General features: G+C 55.6%; 1 protein-coding gene across 3 annotated transcripts; it reads left to right on the top strand.

Moving 5' to 3' along the window:
• Positions 1-13315: 13315 nt before the first annotated feature.
• Positions 13316-19371, top strand: LOC133212008 (glutamine synthetase). Of its 3 annotated transcripts, none has more exons than XM_061352993.1 (7): positions 13316-13338; positions 13485-13660; positions 14167-14328; positions 15911-16057; positions 16860-16987; positions 18110-18309; positions 18633-19371. In XM_061352993.1, the coding sequence occupies exons 2-7, from the start codon at positions 13495-13497 to the stop codon at positions 18952-18954; spliced, it is 1125 nt and encodes a 374-aa protein (XP_061208977.1). In that variant the 5' UTR covers positions 13316-13338; positions 13485-13494; the 3' UTR covers positions 18955-19371. The 3 variants fall into 3 exon arrangements, with proteins under 3 accessions (XP_061208977.1, XP_061208976.1, XP_061208975.1); XM_061352992.1 differs by lacking the exon at positions 13316-13338 and adding an exon at positions 13339-13357; XM_061352991.1 differs by lacking the exon at positions 13316-13338 and having other exon boundaries at positions 13456-13660.
• Positions 19372-19572: the final 201 nt, after the last annotated feature.

Below are 19572 nucleotides of genomic sequence, written 5' to 3'. Positions count from 1 at the left end.
GTCCCCATTGCACAAGCTGAACAGATGCACCTGAATGGGGACAGACTGACCTGGACAGGGCAGGCAGATGTCCTGACTGCTGCACCCGTAGGGAATGAAGGGCCAGGGATGCCTCGCTCTGCTGATCATGTGCTGGATTTATCCCTGTAAACACCATCATGGTTACTTCCAATAAACCCTTTTACAGACACAGTGTGTAGGTTGTCTCCACTCTCTTACAGGCCTTGCATCTCTCTGCTGGTTTTGGCTTTCCCAGCATGGGAGCCACCCCAGAGGGAGAGCTGGTGGGGTAAGGGACGGTCCAGTGTGGCGAAAAGCATCTTTGATGCTGCTTCTACAGCACAGATGTTTGTCCTCTCATCCTTTACGCAGAGGAACACAAATCTGCAGACCAGACTCTTGGTTTGGATGCTGTAGGCTTGGCTTTGCTTATTTGCAGCTATTCAAGTTGCTTTGCAGCTCTGGTGGAGAAAATCCTGCCCAAGAAGCTCACCTGGTGATGGGAGCTGGTGATGATGGAGAACTCGGGATCCAGCATCAGTGGTGTGGAGCACAGAGACCTGAGTGAGTGATGCAACCCAGCAGCCTGCACCCAGCCCCCCATGAGGGGCTCACCTCCCACTTGGTATTTGCAGTGAACTGGGCTGAGCGAAGGTGTAGCCAAGGGTGGGAGGCTTCCATCTCTGTGCTGAGGTAACCGAGGTTTCCTGCAGGGTTTGGGTCTGATTCTGCATTCTCACCCCACCGGTCCGCCATAGCACCCTTGGACAAACTCACCCCCATGCAGGGGAAGCGGTGACCCCACAGGGAGGAAGGGAAGTGCCACAACACAAGAAATGGCTCCAAACTCCAGAGAAGACAGCTCATAGCGCCATAGAGCTCATACAGCCATAGAGCTCATACAGCCATAGAGCCATAGAGCTCATAGAACCCATAGAGCCATAGAGCTCACAGAGCTCATAGAGCCATAGAGCTCATAGAGCCATAGAGCTTATAGAGCCATAGAGCTTATAGAGCTCATACAGCCATAGAGCTCATACAGCCATAAAGCCATAGAGTTCATACAGTCATAGAGCTTATAGAGCTCATACAGCCATAGAGTTCATACAGTCATAAAGCCATAGAGCTCATACAGTCATAGAGCTTATAGAGCTCATACAGCCATAGAGCTCATACAGCCATAAAGCCATAGAGTTCATACAGCCATAAAGCCATAGAGCTCATACAGTCATAGAGCTTATAGAGCTCATACAGCCATAGAGCTCATACAGCCATAAAGCCATAGAGCTCATAGAGTCATAGAGCTTATAGAGCTCATACAGCCATAGAGTTCATACAGCCATAGACTATGAGCTCATACAGCATAGCTTATGAGCCATAGCCATGAGTATCAGTCATAGAGCTTATATAAGCATAGAGTCATACAGCATAGAGTTCATACAGCCTAGAGCTTATGAGCTCATACAGCCATGAGTATAAGCATGACTTAGAGCTCATACAGCATGTTTAGCCATAAGCATAGACTCATACAGCATAGTATGAGCTCATACAGCCATAGAGTATAAGGTTCATACAGCATGAGCTATACAGCATGAGTTCATACAGCCATAGAGTAGCCATAGAGTATAAGTCATAGAGCTTATAGAGCTCATACAGCCATAGAGCTCATACAGCCATAGATCTTATAGAGCTCATACAGCCATAGAGCTTATAGAGCTCATACAGCCATAGAGCTCATACAGTCATAGAGCTCATACAGCCATAAAGCCATAGAGTTCATACAGCCATAAAGCCATAGAGCTCATACAGTCATAGAGCTTATAGAGCTCATACAGCCATAGAGCTCATACAGCCATAAAGCCATAGAGCTCATACAGTCATAGAGCTTATAGAGCTCATACAGCCATAGAGCTCATACAGTCATAGAGCTTATAGAGCTCATACAGCCATAGAGTTCATACAGTCATAGAGCTTATAGAGTTCATACAGCCATAGAGTTCATACAGCCATAGAGCTTATAGAGCTCATACAGCCATAGAGCTTATAGAGCTCATACAGCCATAGAGCTCATACAGTCATAGAGCTTATAGAGCTCATACAGCCATAGAGTTCATACAGTCATAGAGCTTATAGAGTTCATACAGCCATAGAGTTCATACAGCCATAGAGCTCATACAGCCATAGAGCTCATACAGTCATAGAGCTTATAGAGTTCATACAGCCATAGAGTTCATACAGTCATAGAGCTTATAGAGCTCATACAGCCATAGAGTTCATACAGCCATAGAGCTTATAGAGCTCATACAGCCATAGAGTTCATACAGCCATAGAGCTCATACAGCCATAGAGCTCATACAGCCATAGAGCCATACAGCACACAGAGCCCTTTACCTCCTTCCTATGCAGGTGGGTGCCTGCGCCCTGGGAGCCCAGCAGCCCCAGGACAAGCAGCTCCTCCTGGCTGCTCTCTGTTACCTGGGGAGGGAAGAGGGGAGGGAGCAGGAGCAGGGGGAGCGGAAGGGACTGAGCTCATGGGGACAGAACTGGGGAGCTGGGAGCTGGGCTGATGGGATGGAGGAGGAGGAGTTGTGGGGGCAGCATTTCTGGAGCTGGATGGGCTCTCCCTGGCCCCAGGCAGGGTCTCGGGAGGTTTCTAGAGCAGCGGTTGGTGCAGGAAGGCCCCTTGCAGGGGTCTGCTCCAATGTGCCCCATCTAATAATGTGTTTATCCTGCAAACCTGCACCAAGGGCAGGGTGCCAGTGACTGAGGCTCACTTTCTGGCTTGGCTTCTCTCTCGCAGTTAATTCTCTGGCTAATCCCCTGCCTGCCCTACCAGGGCTTGCTGTGCAGCTTGGCTGAACTTGTGTCTACAGCGCACCTTGCAAGCTCAGGGGGAAGCTGCAGTTCCCTGCTGGTGGTAACACTCCTATGGGATAAATCCTATTGCAAAACCCAGGCAGGCCCCAGGGCCCTGCCTCACACAGGCATGTGGGTGGCAGCAAACAGCACCTTGGTTTCGGGCTCTGACTTAGAGGAAGAAATACTTTTGCATTACTGATGCGATGCATAAGTAAGGGGACATGTCTGGGGGAAAGGTGCCTGCTCCTCTCCCCACCACAGCATCTGCCAAAGTGCCCAGCAAAAAGATGAAGCCTGATCTTTCTGAACCCAGGGAAGCAAGTGATGGGGAGGAACCAGTCAGGATAATGCCCCTTTATTCCACCAGGGAGCATAACTCTCATGATGTTGATGCTAAACCCTTCTGCAGGTCAACATTCACCCTTCTGCTCCTACCTAACTGCCAGTAATTCACCTGGACCACCAGCTTTACATCCCATAGTTGTTCAGACAAAGACAGATGGGGCAAATAATCAGGAACTAAAACGTATCTTCAGTCCTGCAAAGGGACTGTATCTCATGCTACATTTTAAACCCCAAACTGACCTTAAGCAACACCACAAATCCTATTGCCCTTCCTTGGTTTGAGTGGTTACTGAGTATGCAGTAAATCCGGTAAAGTCATCCCATTCCTGACATGTTTGGTTTGAAAAAACCCTTTGGGGAATATGATCCCTATTCACTTGCTGTGAGGAAAATGGTTATGAACTTTTACTATTTAAAGGTGATTTTCTTATGCCTGTCTGAGATGAATTTGTGCATTTGTAAGGAGCACGGCTATACTGTTCCTTGGTCCAATCCAGTTTATCACTGCCCATGGCTGCATCTTCACTGCATCTGGCCCTCACCATGAAGGAACCAGGCAGAGCACTAGTGCTAAAGGCTCACAAGGCAAACACTGTTGGTCTCCAGCTGTGGGCAAAGACAAAGTCACCAATGGCTTTGGGCGACCGCTTGCAGGCTCCCAGCTCTTGGCACCACCTTTTCCAGCTTGATTTAAACTGACTTTGGTCCCCCCTCAGCCCCAAGCTCTGGTTCATCCCCAAGCGCAGCTGAGGGCTGAGATTGGGAAGTGGGAATCGCCTGAGCCTGGGCAGAGGGGAGAGGGAAGCGCAGCAGGAACGTCATGGGAGCATCACAGGAACATCACAGGAACATCATGGGAACGTCACAGGAATGTCACAGGAACATTACAGGCTGTGGTTGGTGTTGGGCACCCATCACCGGGGGGTTCACACATGGATATGGCTATTCCAGGGCTGATTAATCCCTCACCCACCCAAGGAGGTGAATCGGCATCGCCCGCTCTGCAGAGATGGGGATGTGTGAGCACTGAGGGGCTGCTGACCCTCTCACAGGGCCATCAGGTGAGATCCTTGCACTAAAAATGCACGGAAGCAGCCTGTGGTTTCCAGTAATATTCCCTAGAGAGGGATTCTGTTTGGGTCAGGGGAGAGCCATCAGGTCCTCACTCCTGGCGCACATGCAGGCTGTATGGGGCTCGGTCACTGGCTGAGTTCTTGCAGTGATGACCAAGGGAATGGCTTTATAACCCTGTTACTGGTGTCCTAAATCCTCTTGGCTGTTTAGAGAATGGCTGCTGGCGGTGCTGTGATGGGCCTCAGCCAGGCTCGGCCTGGGAGCCCGCTGCAGGAGCATGTGCAGTGTCACATCAGTGTCACATCAGTGGCCTGGGTCCTTGCCCTCACAAGTGAGACAGGCAAATAACCAGGAGTCTGACCTGAGCTGGTTTTCTGTGGAGCATCATGAACTTCTGGAGCAGCCCTGGTGAGCCCAGGCCTAAAACCCTACCATGGAATCATAGACTGATCAGGGCTGGAAAGGGTCAGACCATTAGACCATGGCACCAAGTCCCCCTGTATGACTTGGCAATGTGGAGGTCCTGGTCCTGTGCTCCTTGTGGTATCTGAGCTCACCGGGAGCACAGCAGAGGTGCTGCTGGGGGAGAGAAGCTTGGTAAAGACTGTAAATGATGGAAGGGTCTTGGAGTTGGGCAGATGGAGCCTTCCCATGGTGAAGCTGGGCTCAAGGGTTGGATTAAGCCAGTGATTTCTTTCCAGATGCCACCAAACCCAAAGCATGTGTCAGGCTTTGTGAAATACAGCAGTGTTCTATCGGGCTTTGCCCTCTGTAGTTTCATGCTGCATGGAGCACTGCATTGAGGTTTGCACCCTATGCACTTCCAGTATCTGAAGGGGACCTGCAAGGATGCTGGAGAGGGGCTCTTCATCAGGGCCTGTAGCAACAGGACAGGAGGTGATGGGTTCGAATTGAAACAGAGGATGCTCAGGTTGGAGACAACAAAGAAATTCCTCATTATGAGGGTGCTGAGGCGCTGGCACAGGGTGCCCAGAGAAGCTGTGGCTGCCCCATCCCTGGCAGTGCTCAAGGCCAGGTTGGACACAGGGGCTTGGAGCAAGCTGCTCCAGTGGAAGGGGTCCCTGCCCGTGGCAGGGGTTGGAGCTGGAGGAGCTTTAAGGTCCCTTCAACACAAACCAGGCTGGGATTCTGTGATTCCTTGGTGCTGCAGCACACGGCACACATGGGAGCAGGGGTGCTACCGACAGGTCCCACCCAGGGGATGGAGATCCACTCCTCAGTGCTTCAGCAGAAAGCTCTCAGCCTGGGTACAAACGCTTCATTCTGCAGATTCCCTGGTTTTCCCAGAGCCCTTCCTCCCGCAGGGGAATACCAGCCTATTTGCATATTGAGATGATGGATGATGATGGATGATGAGCTATTGAGAGGGTGTTCTCATGGTATCAGAGCCCTTCTGAGCATTTCCAGTGGTCACCCCTGGGAGGAAGCGCTGCTGACACAGGCCTGGGGAAAGCCCTCAGCTTCTCCCCGCTGTGCAGGGCTGAGGATCCGTTTCATCCATAGCATTGGCATCCTGGCAGCACCAATGCGGTGTGTGGGCAGCCCGTGCTGACAGAGCCTGCTTGCCCAGCAAGAACCACGGCCACTTACCCGCATTTTTAGCTGGTGACTTGGAAACGTGCTTCCTGTTTATGACACGACACAATCTAACCACAGCCTAAATGAACGTGCCATGCCAAAGCTCAGCTCATCCCCCTCCAAATGCATTCAGTGGCTGCTGCCTTGGCTGGATGCTGTTGTGAAAGCTTCCTTCTTGCAGAGTGGTTGAGGTGGGATGGGGTCTCTGGAGCTTGTGTGGTCCAAGGATGCCCATGTCCCTCTCTCATCCTGGGGAGCCCAGTAAAAGACACAGAGCAAGAACACAGAGCTCTTGGTGGCTTGATCAGCCTTGGGATGCTCTACACCCCATGCAGCAGCCATGGCCCAAGGCTTGGATCTCATCCTCTCTCCCACCAGACACCTCAGGGCCAGTGGAGCTGGGAGGGAAAGGTGAGAGGAGCAGCAGGAGATGGGGAGAAGGAGGCTTTTGTTTTCTTCCCTTCCTACACCATCAACACAAGATCCTCCCCTGGGAAGCCCTCAGGAAACAGCCTGAACCCAATGGTCTCTTTGATCTCAAAGTCAAAGTGAGCATGAGGGGCTGCATCCCCAGCCCAGCCCATGGCCATGATGGAAGAGGCTCTGAAGATTTGGGTAATGAAAGAAGCTGTTCTGGTCTCCAATGTGTTTGGATGGGGCTCACGTCATGGGGCACAGGATGAGCACTGCCATGGGGTGATGACTCCAGGGTGGTGGGTGGTATTTCAGAAGACCACACTTGGATCAGTTTAAGCTCTGCTGGGAGGGTGTGAAAGCCCTCGTGGATGGGATGCTCTGCTAGGGAAGAGAAGTGATTCCTTTTGTGTCAATCTTCTTCTAAAATGGGTTAAATGAGACCAAAATGAAGGGCTTAGAGGGCCTTTTGCCCCAGAACAAGGGAGTTTCTTGGCCTGGCAGGTTTGGTTGAAGTTCACATAAAGGCCCTCCTGGTTTTCCCTTTGTAGGATATGAAATGAGCTGCAGGCTGCAAGTTCCAACCCTGCTGAGCAAAGGATTTGCCTTTTCTTTGTGCACAAGGCTCCAACAAACTGGCAAGAAGGTGTTTTCCTTTAAAAACAAAGCTTCTGCCCCCAGATGTCTCCCCAGCTGCATCAATGGCCTCAGACTGCACAGCCCCTGCCCAAGGCAGCCTTATTCTGTGCATCTAAAGCCAAACGCTGCAGCTGTAGGAATCACCTTAAAAAGGCTGAATTGCTTTAAAGTTCCAGCTCTTGAAAGCACACGATTGCAAGGAGATGACAGTGTTTCTGCAGAGAAAAGCACCTCTTTTGGGAAAGCACCAGCATCACAGAAAGCATCTCCTTTGGCTCCAGCCAAGGAAGCCTCATGGGTTTGAATGCCCGGGCTGGATGCGAGCAAGGTAAGTGAAAAAGCTTTTGCATGTGTGTAAGAGTGCAAACTCGGGTTGCCAAACAGGATACAGGGCTGGGAAACCAGCTGGGTGAGGAGGCTGCGGCCAGCTGCCATCCTGCTTGGGTGCATCGCTTGCTGGTGCTTCTCGTCCCGTCTGCCACATGTGGGGGTTCACCTCTGGTGGGTCCCTGCTCAGTCTGGATGTGATTCAGTGTTTGGATGCGTTTCAGATGGAGTTTTGCATCCCAGGAGCCCGGCTGGAGCCCGGGGAAGGTTTCACATGGTGGCAAAGGGACCTTTGGTCCTGTCCCTATAGCAAAGAGCTGCAGGAAAAGCTGGGAGCTGGGTGAGCTCCTTGTGGGACAGGGATGGATCTGAGCGGATCTCAGTGGATCTGAGTTGTGATTTCTTCCTCTAACGGGATGAGAAGCTCCCCCCATGGTTCAGAGCCCACCCAAGGCACTGGTCCCTCTCCATGGCCAGGCACCCCTCAGGCCCCATGCCTGGTGTGCGGCTCTGCAGCAGCCTGCCCCTGTCAGCCCAGGGCTGTGGTGACCCTGAGGGGAGCTGAGCCCAGCCCTGCTCCTGCTCCTGCGCTGCTCATCTGCAGACTGCAGCTGCTGGCTCCTGTCCCGTTGGCTCCCCGAGGGCAGGCAGTGCCACACATTCCCTTGCATCCCCCCTGGCTGCTTTTCCTGCAGCCTGAAGTGGCTGCTGGGGGATTAAGGGTAAATTCAAACCAAATCCCTGCAGAGGAACCCGTCAAGGCCGGGTCGGACAGAGCCTTGGGTGCCATGGTTTAGTGTGAGGTGTCCCTGCCCATGGCAGGGGGCTTGAACCGGATGACCTGAAGGTCCGTTCCAACCCAAACCAGGCTGGGCTTCTATGAACACAGCTCAGGGTTTATCCCCAGATTTATTCTGCCTGTGGGCTGGAGGAGTGGGATTGCTCAGTGGCTCTATGGGGATGCTCAGGGCATCCTTACCCAGTGCCGCTGCTCTGTGAGCCCTTTCTGCTGCCTCTTCAGATCAACCTTACCCCAACCTTACCCCTGGAGCTGAGCAGACAGCCCCCAGTGCACTGCCTGTGCTGTGGGGGAGCCTGGGCTTCTATGGGCAGCCCACACTGGAGCTGCGATGCTGGAGGGCAGTCACTGGCTTCACAGTGCTCTGAGACCTGGAGCAGGTTCTCACTGCCCCAGGCCAGGAGCTGTTTCAAGGTGTTATTCCCATGTTGCACAGGGGAGGCTGGGAAGAGGAGTGGGGGGGAAGCATCCTCCCCACCCAGCTGAGCCAGGGGGAGCAGAGGAGGAAAATCAGGGTCTGGGGTCTCCTGGGCTCCCCTCGGGGTAGGAGCAGCCCCGTGGCAGGGGATGGAGCTGGAGGAGCTTTCAGGTCCCTTGCAACCCACACCAGGCTGGGATTATCTATGATTTTATGACATATGTGTGTGTGTATGTACATAAAAAGATCTATCATTCTCTTTGAATGAAGAGGAAGTGGTTTGGGTGCAAACATGTAGACATAAGGAGATTTGCTGTTGCTTAAATATGTCTCAACTGTAAAGGGAAGCTGTCAGATCAGCTGTTTTGTAGGAAAGGTGTAAAAGTGAGGGTGTACTGGGGACAGGGAAACGCCAGCACAGCCCTCCCTGAGCACAGGGCTGGGTGCTCTCTGCTCCAGCACTGACCTGCCCCCCCTTGGTCCTCCCCTGCTGCACCCCAGTGCCCAGCAGCACCCCCAGCCCCTCACCTCCGAGCTGCTGCCCCACAGGCCCTTTCTTCACAGCGTTTCCTCAGCTCTGAAACTGCCTCCTCCCAGCAGCGCTCAGGAACATCCCCCCCGCTCCCCTCGGCCTCTCTAATCCCTTTATGGTGTTTGCACCGACCCTGCTCTTTGCCTCCCCTCTAATCTCGCCACCAAACAGCCTGGGCAGGACACAGACACGGGCTGATCCCATTGAACCTATGAGAGGAAACGCTCCTGCCCGGGCTCCGTGGTCCAGGGCTCCGGGGGATGCTCCTGGGCTTTAACAACCTCGGCTCTGAGCCACATCCTGAGCCCTGCAGGGTGATCTGGAGCAGGACACAAGCTCTGCATCCCAGCAGCTCTGCTTTGTGCTGGGCCCAGGGATGATCCTCCCAGTGATGCCTCCAGGCTGGTGTGGGGAGGGATCTGACAGCCAAGGCTGCAGGGTCCCCAGCTCCATCTCTGCCTTGTTGTAGCTGGGGTGAAGGTGTTAAAAGTCACCCCAGGAGGCAAGTTAATCCCTGTTGAACCACAGCAGGTAAGTTAGCCCCTATTTAACCCTTTCTTGGTAAAGAGTGTTGTATTACTAAAGTGTTCCAACCTGGCAAATTTCCTAAGGCTTTTATTATTCCTATTAAAGCAAAGGCTTTAATAACATCTTTGGTGTATTCTGGCACGGCTGGAGAACACTTGGGCTGATAAAGTCTCAAAGTCAGAGAGATAAGAACTGAGAGTGTTTAGGCCTTGGCCAGTTCTCCCCCGGAGAGCTCTGTGGGCATCACTGGCTGCAGGTCCATGGTCATCACCCCAAACAACAGTGCTGGGAGAGGGAACAGCCCTGCTGCATCCTGCAGCATCATCTGCAACTGCTGGGTGATCCCGGTGGGCACTGGATGGCATCTCCATTGCTGTGGTGGAGGTGATGTTTGGGCTGTGCTGCAGCAATGAAGCAGAATCAGCTTCTCTTCCTGCCATTTGCTATCTCCAGTGCTGTGTTACAGCTCTGAATGAACTCCAGCAAAGGCCTCTGGAGATTTAATGTGTCACCTTTTACTCCTACAAGGACATCACTGCTCCCTTCTGCCTCCAGCTCCTCCGGCTGCTGACCTTGGGCCAGTCACTGATTCCGAGTCGGATGCCTTGTGGTGGTTAATATTTACTGTACCTGGTGCTGAGGGGAGCGGGCAGGAACCTGCTGATTGCAGAGCACGGGCTGGCTTGGGGGATGAGATGTTGTTCAGGAGCTCAAGGATCTAGGCGTGGATTGTGTCCGGTGTTACTGGTGTAACATAGAGGTGATGCTATAGAAACGGCTGGAATTAAACTGAGGAGAGGCAAGACCTGATCCCAAGAAAACCTGAATGAGCAGATGCCCAGCACTCCATGGCAGAAATCCTTTTGTGCTCACTGAAATCCCTCTTGACATGAAACAATTTGGCATCAAGCACATGCCTGGTGAGCTGCTCGGCTGCAGGGCTGGGGCAGGGATGGGATGTGGCCATGCACCCACGGGCTGCTCCCCAAACAGCCATAAACAGCCCGTGTTTGTCGTCCTGGAGCCGGATGGGCTTTGACCGGGTGAGGGATTTATCATGTTTGCTCTGGCTTCCCCATTTGGGTACACTGGTGCTCAGTGGTTTCAGTCATTCAAAGAGGAGCTCTGCTCCCCAACCCAGTTACCTGTGAGTGTTAACACAGCCTGAAGCTTGCTTGGTTTCTCCATGGGTTTGAGCCCGCTCATGCTTTGGGGTGTTTCCGCCCAGCTGGGTGATTCCAGGAGGGAAACTGGGGCTTTCACTGGCAATAAAAAGAGGCTCTCCAATACCCAGCTTAGGGATGTGAACCCTGGCATCTCACATGAACACACTGGTGCTGGTCCTGCTGTCTGCTGGGAGGATGGAACCCATCAGGCCCCAGAGAGATGGCTCAGTTCTCCCTGGGTTGGGTTTGTGATGCTCCCCAGGGGATGCAGGTCCATCTCCATCCTTCCTGCTTTCCATGAAAGCTCACCATCAGCACTGCTCCACCAGCCCTGAGGCCAGTCCCATGCGCTCCAGCAGGACAGGGATGTGTGCATCAGGCCAAGGAACCCGGCAGAGCTGCTGATGCTCCATCCCTCGTGTTGCAACGGCTCTGGGAAGCGCTGCTGCTGGGCTGCACACCCAGGGGTACGCTTCCTCGTGTGCTGGGATGATTTCCAAACAGGAATGAGGAAACAGTGAGCTCTGCAACCGCATTCATGGATGTGTCCCTAAAATACCCCAGGGAGGGAGGTGGCTGTTTCTGAGCTGCACCCCAGCTCCAGCTACAGGAGCCCTGGGTGGCACAAGGGTGACACAGAGGAGACACACATGGCTCTGCCACTGCTGCTCTGGGGACCCTCGGGCACGTCCCTGGGTGCCACCTCCTTGGCACAAGAGCTGGAGGCAGCAGCAGGGGCAGAGGGGCTGGTGATGGTGACGGTGACGTCCAGCCTGCCCACAGCCCACTGCCACTGATGTCAGCACCCGGGGACCAAAATTGCTCATTAAGTTTTGCTTCTCTCTCTGCCAATCTCATTTCCTGGTTCTTGTGCAATCCCAGATGCTTTCAGGTTTCTTCCTGGTTCTTTATCCGCCTGTGGGACCAAAACACCTTCAGAAGGAAAACAGGGGTGGAGGTTTGGGGTCAGCGCCCAGGGAGGAGGTGCAATGGGGGCAGTTTGTGGGTCTGTGCCTAGCAAGGAGGTGTCCTGATGGGGGGACATTGACTGTCAAGGGGATTTGTGCACTGCTCCGATGCAGATGTTTCAGTGTTTTGCAGAAAAGCATTCCTGGGGGTGAGTCAGGCAGCCACAAGCATGAGTCTGCCTCAAGGAGCAGGGGAATCAGCAAAACGCAGAGCCTGGTTCTGCTTTAAAGCCCTTTCTCATCTGCAGCGTTGGGAAACCGCTCCCGGGCCGAGGCTGAAGGGTCGCGGTGCGCTCACCCGGCCGCGTTTGCTGGGGGTTGTTTGGCTCCTGCCCTCCTCCCACAAGGAAAACACCGCGGTCTCTGTGATAACAGCCGGGAGGCGCCGGGTGTTTGCGCTGCGCTGGGCTGTGCGCGGGCGCGGTGCGGATCCCTCTGCTCCAAAGGCAGCGAGCCCCGGGGCGCACCGATGGAAACCGGGGCAGGCAGCGCCCCGTTTAACCCGAGGGAGCTTTGGGACCGGCCGCAGAGCTGCACGTTGGGGCTGGATTGAAATAACCCCTTTCAATTCCCGGCTGAGGGGTATTGAGTGGAAACCAGACCAGAGCCATTGCTGAGCATGGAGAGCATTTGGTTTTCAGGGTACTTAACTGTGTCCCAGTGCTTACAAATGTGAAAGTTGTACTTTAGCTCAACGCTGTACGGTAGCAAGGGTGATTTCTGCTCCTGTGTTTCTTGTTCTTCCAAAGCACAGGCACCCAGGAGGCAAATGCAGCCCTGCAGCAGTGAGGGGCTGGAGCGGGTGGGCAGGAGTTGTCCTGGGGGTGTCCAGGGTTGGGTAAGGGGGATATGGGTGGTGGTAGGGCTGCCAAGGACGTGGTTATCCCTGTGCCCAGGGATGTGGATACCCACATCCCCAGGGACGCAATTGCCGCTGTCCCCATGGATCTGGGTGCCCATGGCCTAGGGATGTGGATGCCTCTGTCCCCAGGGCCACCAGACACCTTCCTCCACCCCGAGGCATCGCACTCCACAGGGCATAGGCCCGTTGAGGCTTTTGGGGGACTTTCAAGGGGGGCATGCACTGAGCCAGCCTCACCAGGCAGAGCCCCACTGGCATGCAGGAGCTGACCCTACAAAAACAATGTGCCAGGAGCGGGGATGAGGCAGTGAGGGAGCAGGAGGCTGTAAATTATATTCTCACTGAATAATACACGATGTTTTATAAATAACAAGTTATTAGCCAAGAACTTGAATAGAGATTTTCACCATGGGCTAGTTAGTGCTCTAATAAGCAATCAAAGAATCCCAGCCTGGTTTGGGTTGAAGGGACCTTAAAGCTCACCCAGCTCCAACCCCTGCCACGGGCAGGGACCCCTTCCACTGGAGCAGCTTGCTCCAAGCCCCTGTGTCCAACCTGGCCTTGAACACTGCCAGGGATGGGGCAGCCACAGCTTCTCTGTGCACCCAGTGCCCCAGCACCCTCCCAGGGCAGTTTTCCCGCTGTTTCCCGTGTTTGGATGGGAAGCCCAGCGAACACCGAACGCTGCTCCCGGGGTCCCCCTGCGGTGCCGCAGCCTCCCGGGGCGGAGCCGCACCCGCCCCCTTCGCCTCGGGCCGCGGGTGCTTATAAAGCGCGGCGGGCGCGGGCGTGGGCAGCGCTGGGGCCGGTGAGCGGCGGGGCTGCGGGTTCGATCCCCGCGGGGGGATGCTCGGTGGGGGGGTGCTGGGCTCGTTTCGGGGGTTGGTTTGGAGGCTCTTTAACGGGTGGGGCCGGGGCGGGGGTGATGCCGCGCTCACCTGGACGCTCCCGCAGGGCCGTCGCCATGTCGGTGTCGCACAGCTCCAGGCTGAACAAGCTGGTGCGGGAGCAGTACGTGCGGCTGCCCCAGGACGGGCTGGTGCAGGTCACCTACGTCTGGATCGACGGCAGCGGCGAGGGCGTGCGCTGCAAGAGCAGGACCCTCGACAAGGAGCCCAAGAGCATCGAAGGTAAGGCCGCTGCTTGTCCCTCTGGGCTGGGGAAAAGTTCTGGGGTGCTCGGGGCACTGAGAGCTGGCACTTGCTCTCCCTGGTTGTGTGGCACTGGTGATACCCACTTCAGTTGTCTCATGGGGTTCTATCTAGTGTGTTGCTGTGGTTTGCTTAATCTGTGCCAGTAGCGCTGGGTGGGAAGGGGATGATGAGGTCCTCACCCCTCTCCACCAGGGAAACAGGCATGGAGATGTGTCAGCATCTGGATGGGGTTTGGTGGAGGGAGGTGAAGCGGCTGAGGCTGATCCTGCCTGTCCCCTGGTTGTGCTGGGGGGGGGGGTGAACACACCGATGCTTAGGAGCACTGCTGGGCAGGAAAACCCTTTGGCCATCATCATCCCACAGCACCCAGTGCCCTCTGGGTTCTCCACCCTGGGTCTGAGCCACCACCACTTGGCACAGTCCGTATGTGTGATACCTTTTCACAATCCCACTCCTCTCTCTGTCTCCCTCCTGCCTCGTAGACGTCCCTGAGTGGAATTTCGATGGCTCCAGCACGGCACAGGCAGAGGGCTCCAACAGCGACATGTTCCTGGTGCCCGTCCGCATGTTCAGGGACCCTTTCTGCCTGGACCCCAACAAGCTGGTGCTCTGCGAAGTGCTGAAGTACAACAGGAAACCCGCAGGTGAGCACCTCCAGCGCGCACCCCGGCTCACCCACTTACTGTTTAGGGTGCCATCCCCCCGAGGAGCTGCTCGCTCTGCACCGCTGGTCCTGGGGAGCAGCTCAGCACTGGGAGCTTGGCCTGAGGCTCTGAAATTCAAGTGCTGTGGTGGCGGTTGCTTGCAGGAACCTGTTCTGGAGGTGTAGGGCGAGGAGAAGAGCAGTGCGCTGTGGAGCTCATGGTGCTTGCCAGCTCAAGTGTGCTGAAGGCGTCACCTGGCTTTTGAGCCCGAGCACATCCCGCTCTGGGGCTGGGGTTAACCGGGGAGCAATGGGAGTTTTAAAGTGCCGGGTTTGTGGCTGCTGTCCTTGCTGATGGGCGGCTGTAGAGAAGGAGGCAGAAGGTGCTGACCTTTCGCAAGCAGCCCCGGAGCGCGCTGGCTCTTGGTCTCTTATCACCGCAGGCAGAAGCCGGCAGTCCCAGTGTCTGTCCTGTTCCTCTGATAAAGCCCCAGACAGGACAGGCAGACGGTGCACAGGGACGTGCTGAGGGGCTCCCAGAGGGGGTTCTGTCAGCAACCGACCGGTTATTTACCAGTGAAGCGGGGCCATGTCCGTGCTGGGTGCATCAGGGGGGGAGACGGCATCTGCGGGGTGATGCAGAGGAGAGGCTGCGGGCAGTGATGGTGAAACACAGAGCTGGTCCCTCCTCAGACAGCACCACGGCTTTTGGCCAGGGGGGAACAGCCTTGGCTGAGATTCCTGCCCGGCAGCTCCTCCATGGCAGCTCTTTGTAAAGAGACCCCCAGGCCCTGGAGCTCCTGGGGCTGCAGCCAAGGCAGGAGCTGAACCCAGAGCCACACAGATAAGGGATGCACCAACCTCTTCCCAGGGGGGTCTCCATGGGCATTAAGGACTCTGTGGGCTCTGGGTAGGTGATAACTTCCTTCCCCCTTCTCCCATCAGTGCAAGGGGGATGTCGCTGCTCTTCTCCAGCCCCACGCTATGGGCATGTGTTGTATCTGCTTTGGGGTCTTTTACTGTGATTTAAAGGCAGAATTTGCAGCCTGGAGGCTGCAGTTTTGATCCGAGTCCTCATTCCCCTATCCTGGCATGTTGTCCCGTGTTAGGATGGTTCTCTGCTATCTGTGTCTTTCCTGGCAAAGCTCTGATTGCCCTGAACTCCACCAGCCAGCCTGGAGCTGGAGAAAGAGAAGGATGATGAAGCTGGGGGTGAAGTAGTGATGGGAGATGTATAATCCCTGTTCCCAGATCTGCTAGATACCTGTAGGACAGGGCTGGGGGATAGCTCCTGATCTCTTGGTGTGTGAGAAGGGGAGGATGTTCATGGACCACTGGTGGTGGTTTGGGGAGCAGGCTAATTACACACTCTCAGCCTGTGGCCTGATGCTGTGGTGATGGAGTAGCTCTGCAAGAAGGGGCTGGGTGAGCAGGGAGCTTTGCAGGAAGAGGGGATTTCCTCACTGGTTCTCTTAAGGCTTCTGTGAGAAGCACTTGGCAGTGGTGGAGTGAGGTAGGATGGAGCAGAGCATGGTGTGTGCCTGCCCACAGCACAGGTCTAACCCAGCCCTCTGTGCTCCCAGAGACCAACCTGAGACACACATGCAAGAAGATCATGGACTTGGTTAAGGACAGCCACCCCTGGTTTGGGATGGAGCAGGAGTACACACTGCTGGGCATCAACGGCCACCCCTATGGCTGGCCCGACAACGGCTTCCCCGGCCCACAGGGTAAGTGTTCATCCCTTCCCCAACCCCTGCGCTCCCCTTGGCTCCCACCCTGCTCCCTGGCTGTGAGCATCCCATCACCATCCTCGGTGCAGCTTCCCCGTGGTGGCTGGCAAGGGATGGGGTTAGGAGCCGTTTGCAGGGAGCCCTCAGCTCCCGTGAGCCGTGCAGCAGCCGGGCTCCCCGTGGAGCACAAACAGCTCAGCCCAGCGGCACCACTTGTTTGGCAAGGGCTGGGAAAGCCAACTCCTGCCGTGGCTGCTGGGAAAGGGCCGGCTCATGGAGCCCTCCGGAGCGAGCCCCATTGCCTCTGCTGCCGCCTGGGCCAGGGCCAGGGGTTTCCCAACCCGCATCATCAGCCTGTTGTGGGGACCGGCTGCTTTCAACATCTCCCTTGCCGCAGGCGGGGAGGAGATCTGGGCCTGACCTGCTTGAGGAGCTGCACAAAACCACAGCCATGAACAGTGCCGGCTCTTGTCAAAACAATCTCGGCTGCTTGATGTGCTCAGAGGGTCCGGAGTGCTGCGGGGCAGACCAGGCTGCCCTTATCTCCCAGCCACCTCCCGGTTGATGCTTTACAATTCCTGTTTAACTGCCTTAGATAAGGCTGAGGTTGCAGAGATGAATTGCTCACACTCCTGGAGTAGGGGTCAGGGGCTTGATGCACCGTGGAGGAAAACACTGTTTAATTCCCATAAACCCCCTGCAGATGGTGGCTGGTACCTGGGAGCTGTGGGATTACGCTGTGGTGCTGCTGGTGGTGCCAAAAGCTTTACTTTGGTGGTGACTCCTTCTCCCTTTCCAGGTCCCTATTACTGTGGGGTTGGAGCAGACAAGGTGTATGGGCGTGACATCGTGGAGTCCCACTACAAGGCATGTCTCTACGCAGGGGTGAAGATCTGTGGCACCAATGCAGAGGTGATGCCCTCCCAGGTATGTGTGGCTGGCCCTGTGCAGCCCCTCTTTATGGTGATGGATACGAGTTACTGTGAGGCTGGAATAACCCAGCAACCCCTCTAGGATGCCAAACCCAGTGAACTCCCCACATAGGTTTTGTCTAGATGGGAACAGTTGCATGGATGATAGGATGAAAATGTCTGTGTTTGATGTCCTCCTAACTCACCCTGATATGCAAATCCCTGCTTTCTGGGGGGCAGGCAAGTGAAATCACAGCTGAGGCACAGCGCAGGCGAGCTCCTCACAGAGGTGGCAGCCAGTGTGGAGCTGGGTGCTTCCCTGTGCTCTCCTTCACCATGGAGCAGGGGTGCAGGGGACAGTGGGAGCCAGGATGGGCTGCGGGAAGAGCACATGGAGCAGTGGGTGCATCCTGCTCCTCCATCCCGGGAGCTGGGAAGATCGGGTGGGATATGGCCTTGGGAAGCAGCCGGGGGGACCTGGGGTCAGTCAGGAGTTAGCTGGAGGAGCCCCTGATTGCATTAGGCGGGTGGGCAGACTGACGGACGCGCCGTGGCCCCTCAGCCTGTGAGCCGCGGGCTCTCCTGATGCAGTGGTGATAAGCGGGGGCTTATCTGGGCCAGGGCTTCTAACGACCCTGCTGTTTGCCCAGGCTTCTCCAGGGTCCTTCTTGGCTGCTTCCTGCACCCCGGGCTCCATCTGGCCAGGCCATGGCAGCAGCCATGAATGCGTCACCCGCTGCTTAGTCACTGTGGATGGCGCAACCCCAGCTCCAGCCGGGACAGAACAGCCCTGGGGGGACTCACGGGCTCCTCCTTAGCCCTCTGCAGTGTGGGTTGGGGGATTCTTCATGCCAGCAGCTCCAGCACCAGCCTCGAAGGCAGGAGTGGTGTTTATTTACCTCCATTTGGATTAATACCCTTCTGATTTGCTCTAGTTTTAGCTGTTTATTCCGAGTTTTTTGCATGTCAAAGCTGTCCTGTTGCTTACCTCCATGCTTCCCGTCCCTGTTGCTGATACCCAAGAGAAAAACTCGGCTGTTGCTCAGGCTGACAGCTCTCCCTGAGGGGTTGTAGGGATGTGATGAATGGGGAGGCACAAACCTGCCCATCCTCACTAGTACTTGCTTGCTCCTTCCAGTGGGAATTCCAGGTGGGCCCGTGTGAAGGCATTGAGATGGGGGATCACCTCTGGATGGCTCGGTTCATCCTGCACCGCGTCTGTGAGGACTTTGGGGTTGTGGCTACTCTGGACCCCAAACCGATGACCGGGAACTGGAACGGCGCCGGGTGTCACACCAACTACAGCACTGAGGAGATGCGGAGAGAAGGGGGCCTCAAGTGAGTCCTGGGGGGGGTTCCTGGGATGTTTGGGGTGTAGAATGTAAGTCTGTGTGCCTGGGTGGCTGCACCAGGCAGGGCCGGGCCTGTCATAGAATCATGGAATGGTTTGGGTTGGAAAGAACCTTAAGATCATCCAGTTCCAACCCCTGCCACGGGCAGGGACACCTCACCCTAGACCATGTCTGGGTCATGTCAGAGTGTCCCCTGGGGTGCCCACATCACAGAGGTGCACAGAGGAGGGGGTACCAGCCTTCCTGGCCATAGGAACACCCCCAAAACGGACCAGCTGACAAACCCATCCCTGTTCTCCTCTCCCGCAGGCACATCGAAGCTGCCATCGAGAAGCTGAGCAAGCGGCACGACTACCACATCTGCGTGTACGACCCGCGGGGCGGCAGGGACAACTCCCGGCGCCTCACCGGCCACCACGAGACCTCCAACATCTTCGAGTTCTCCGCCGGCGTGGCCAACCGAGGCGCCAGCATCCGCATCCCGCGCCAGGTCGGCCAGGACGGGTACGGGTACTTCGAGGACCGGCGGCCAGCGGCCAACTGCGACCCCTACGCGGTCACCGAGGCCATCATGAGGACCACGGTGCTCAACGAGACCGGGGTGGAGACCAAGGACTATGCTGACCACTGAGGCATGGGGCGGGTGGAGGCTTTGGTTTCTACACTAGCTTCTCACATGGGATGTGTGCTCTGCGGTGTCCTGGGCTGCAAGCTCAGCCCCTGTAGGAGCCTTGCTTCTGGTCTTGTGAAATGTTGCCTTAGGAATATATAAATATATAAATATTTTATAGCAGGAGGGAGGGGGCAACCTGTTTTCTCAACCCCTTTTTTTTCTGATTCCTGGTTTTAGGTTGTATGTGGGGAGGGGTTTTTTAAACTTGGATTGAGGTTTTCCCAATGGACTTTGTGCTGGGATGTACAGAGATCCCTATGTGGAAGCTGCTGCTGGTGGCACCTGGGGAGGGTGGGTGCTTTATTCCATCTCTCTGTTGCAAGGAAATGATAATAAATAGTTCTCCTGGCTCTTGGCAGCCGGGTTGGGCTGTAAGGGGTGCGTTGTTCTGTAGCTCCTTGAGCTCCAGGGGGGACTGCATTTGGGGTCTCACTGGAGGATCCTCGGGGAAGCTGCCTGGAGCTGCCTTTCCCCATTTCCCGGTGCTGAAAGGCCATCTCCTTCCATCGTGATCCCCGAAAGCAAACAGAGAGGCGCGGGCTGAGCAAACAGGGGCAGCAGCTGGCTGGGTTTACA

The sequence above is a fragment of the Neopsephotus bourkii genome, unplaced genomic scaffold, assembly GCF_033783945.1.
Source record: "Neopsephotus bourkii isolate Nb327-2 ecotype Australia unplaced genomic scaffold, CSIRO-AGI_Nbou_v1 NB_659, whole genome shotgun sequence".
Lineage (NCBI taxonomy): Eukaryota > Metazoa > Chordata > Aves > Psittaciformes > Psittacidae > Neopsephotus > Neopsephotus bourkii.
Note: the sequence above shows the minus strand (reverse complement) of the source record. Positions and strands in the feature narration are given on the sequence as shown.

What these genes read in the sequence shown, in the direction of transcription:
- LOC133212008 (XM_061352991.1), top strand. Translation starts at nt 13,456, where the DNA reads ATGCCGCGCTCACCTGGACGCTCCCGCAGGGCCGTCGCCATGTCGGTG. An exon ending in GGAGCCCAAGAGCATCGAAG is followed by an intron (nt 13,661 to 14,166) that starts GTAAGGCCGCTG and finishes CCTGCCTCGTAG; the next exon opens with ACGTCCCTGAGTGGAATTTC. An exon ending in CGGAGAGAAGGGGGCCTCAA is followed by an intron (nt 18,310 to 18,632) that starts GTGAGTCCTGGG and finishes CCTCTCCCGCAG; the next exon opens with GCACATCGAAGCTGCCATCG.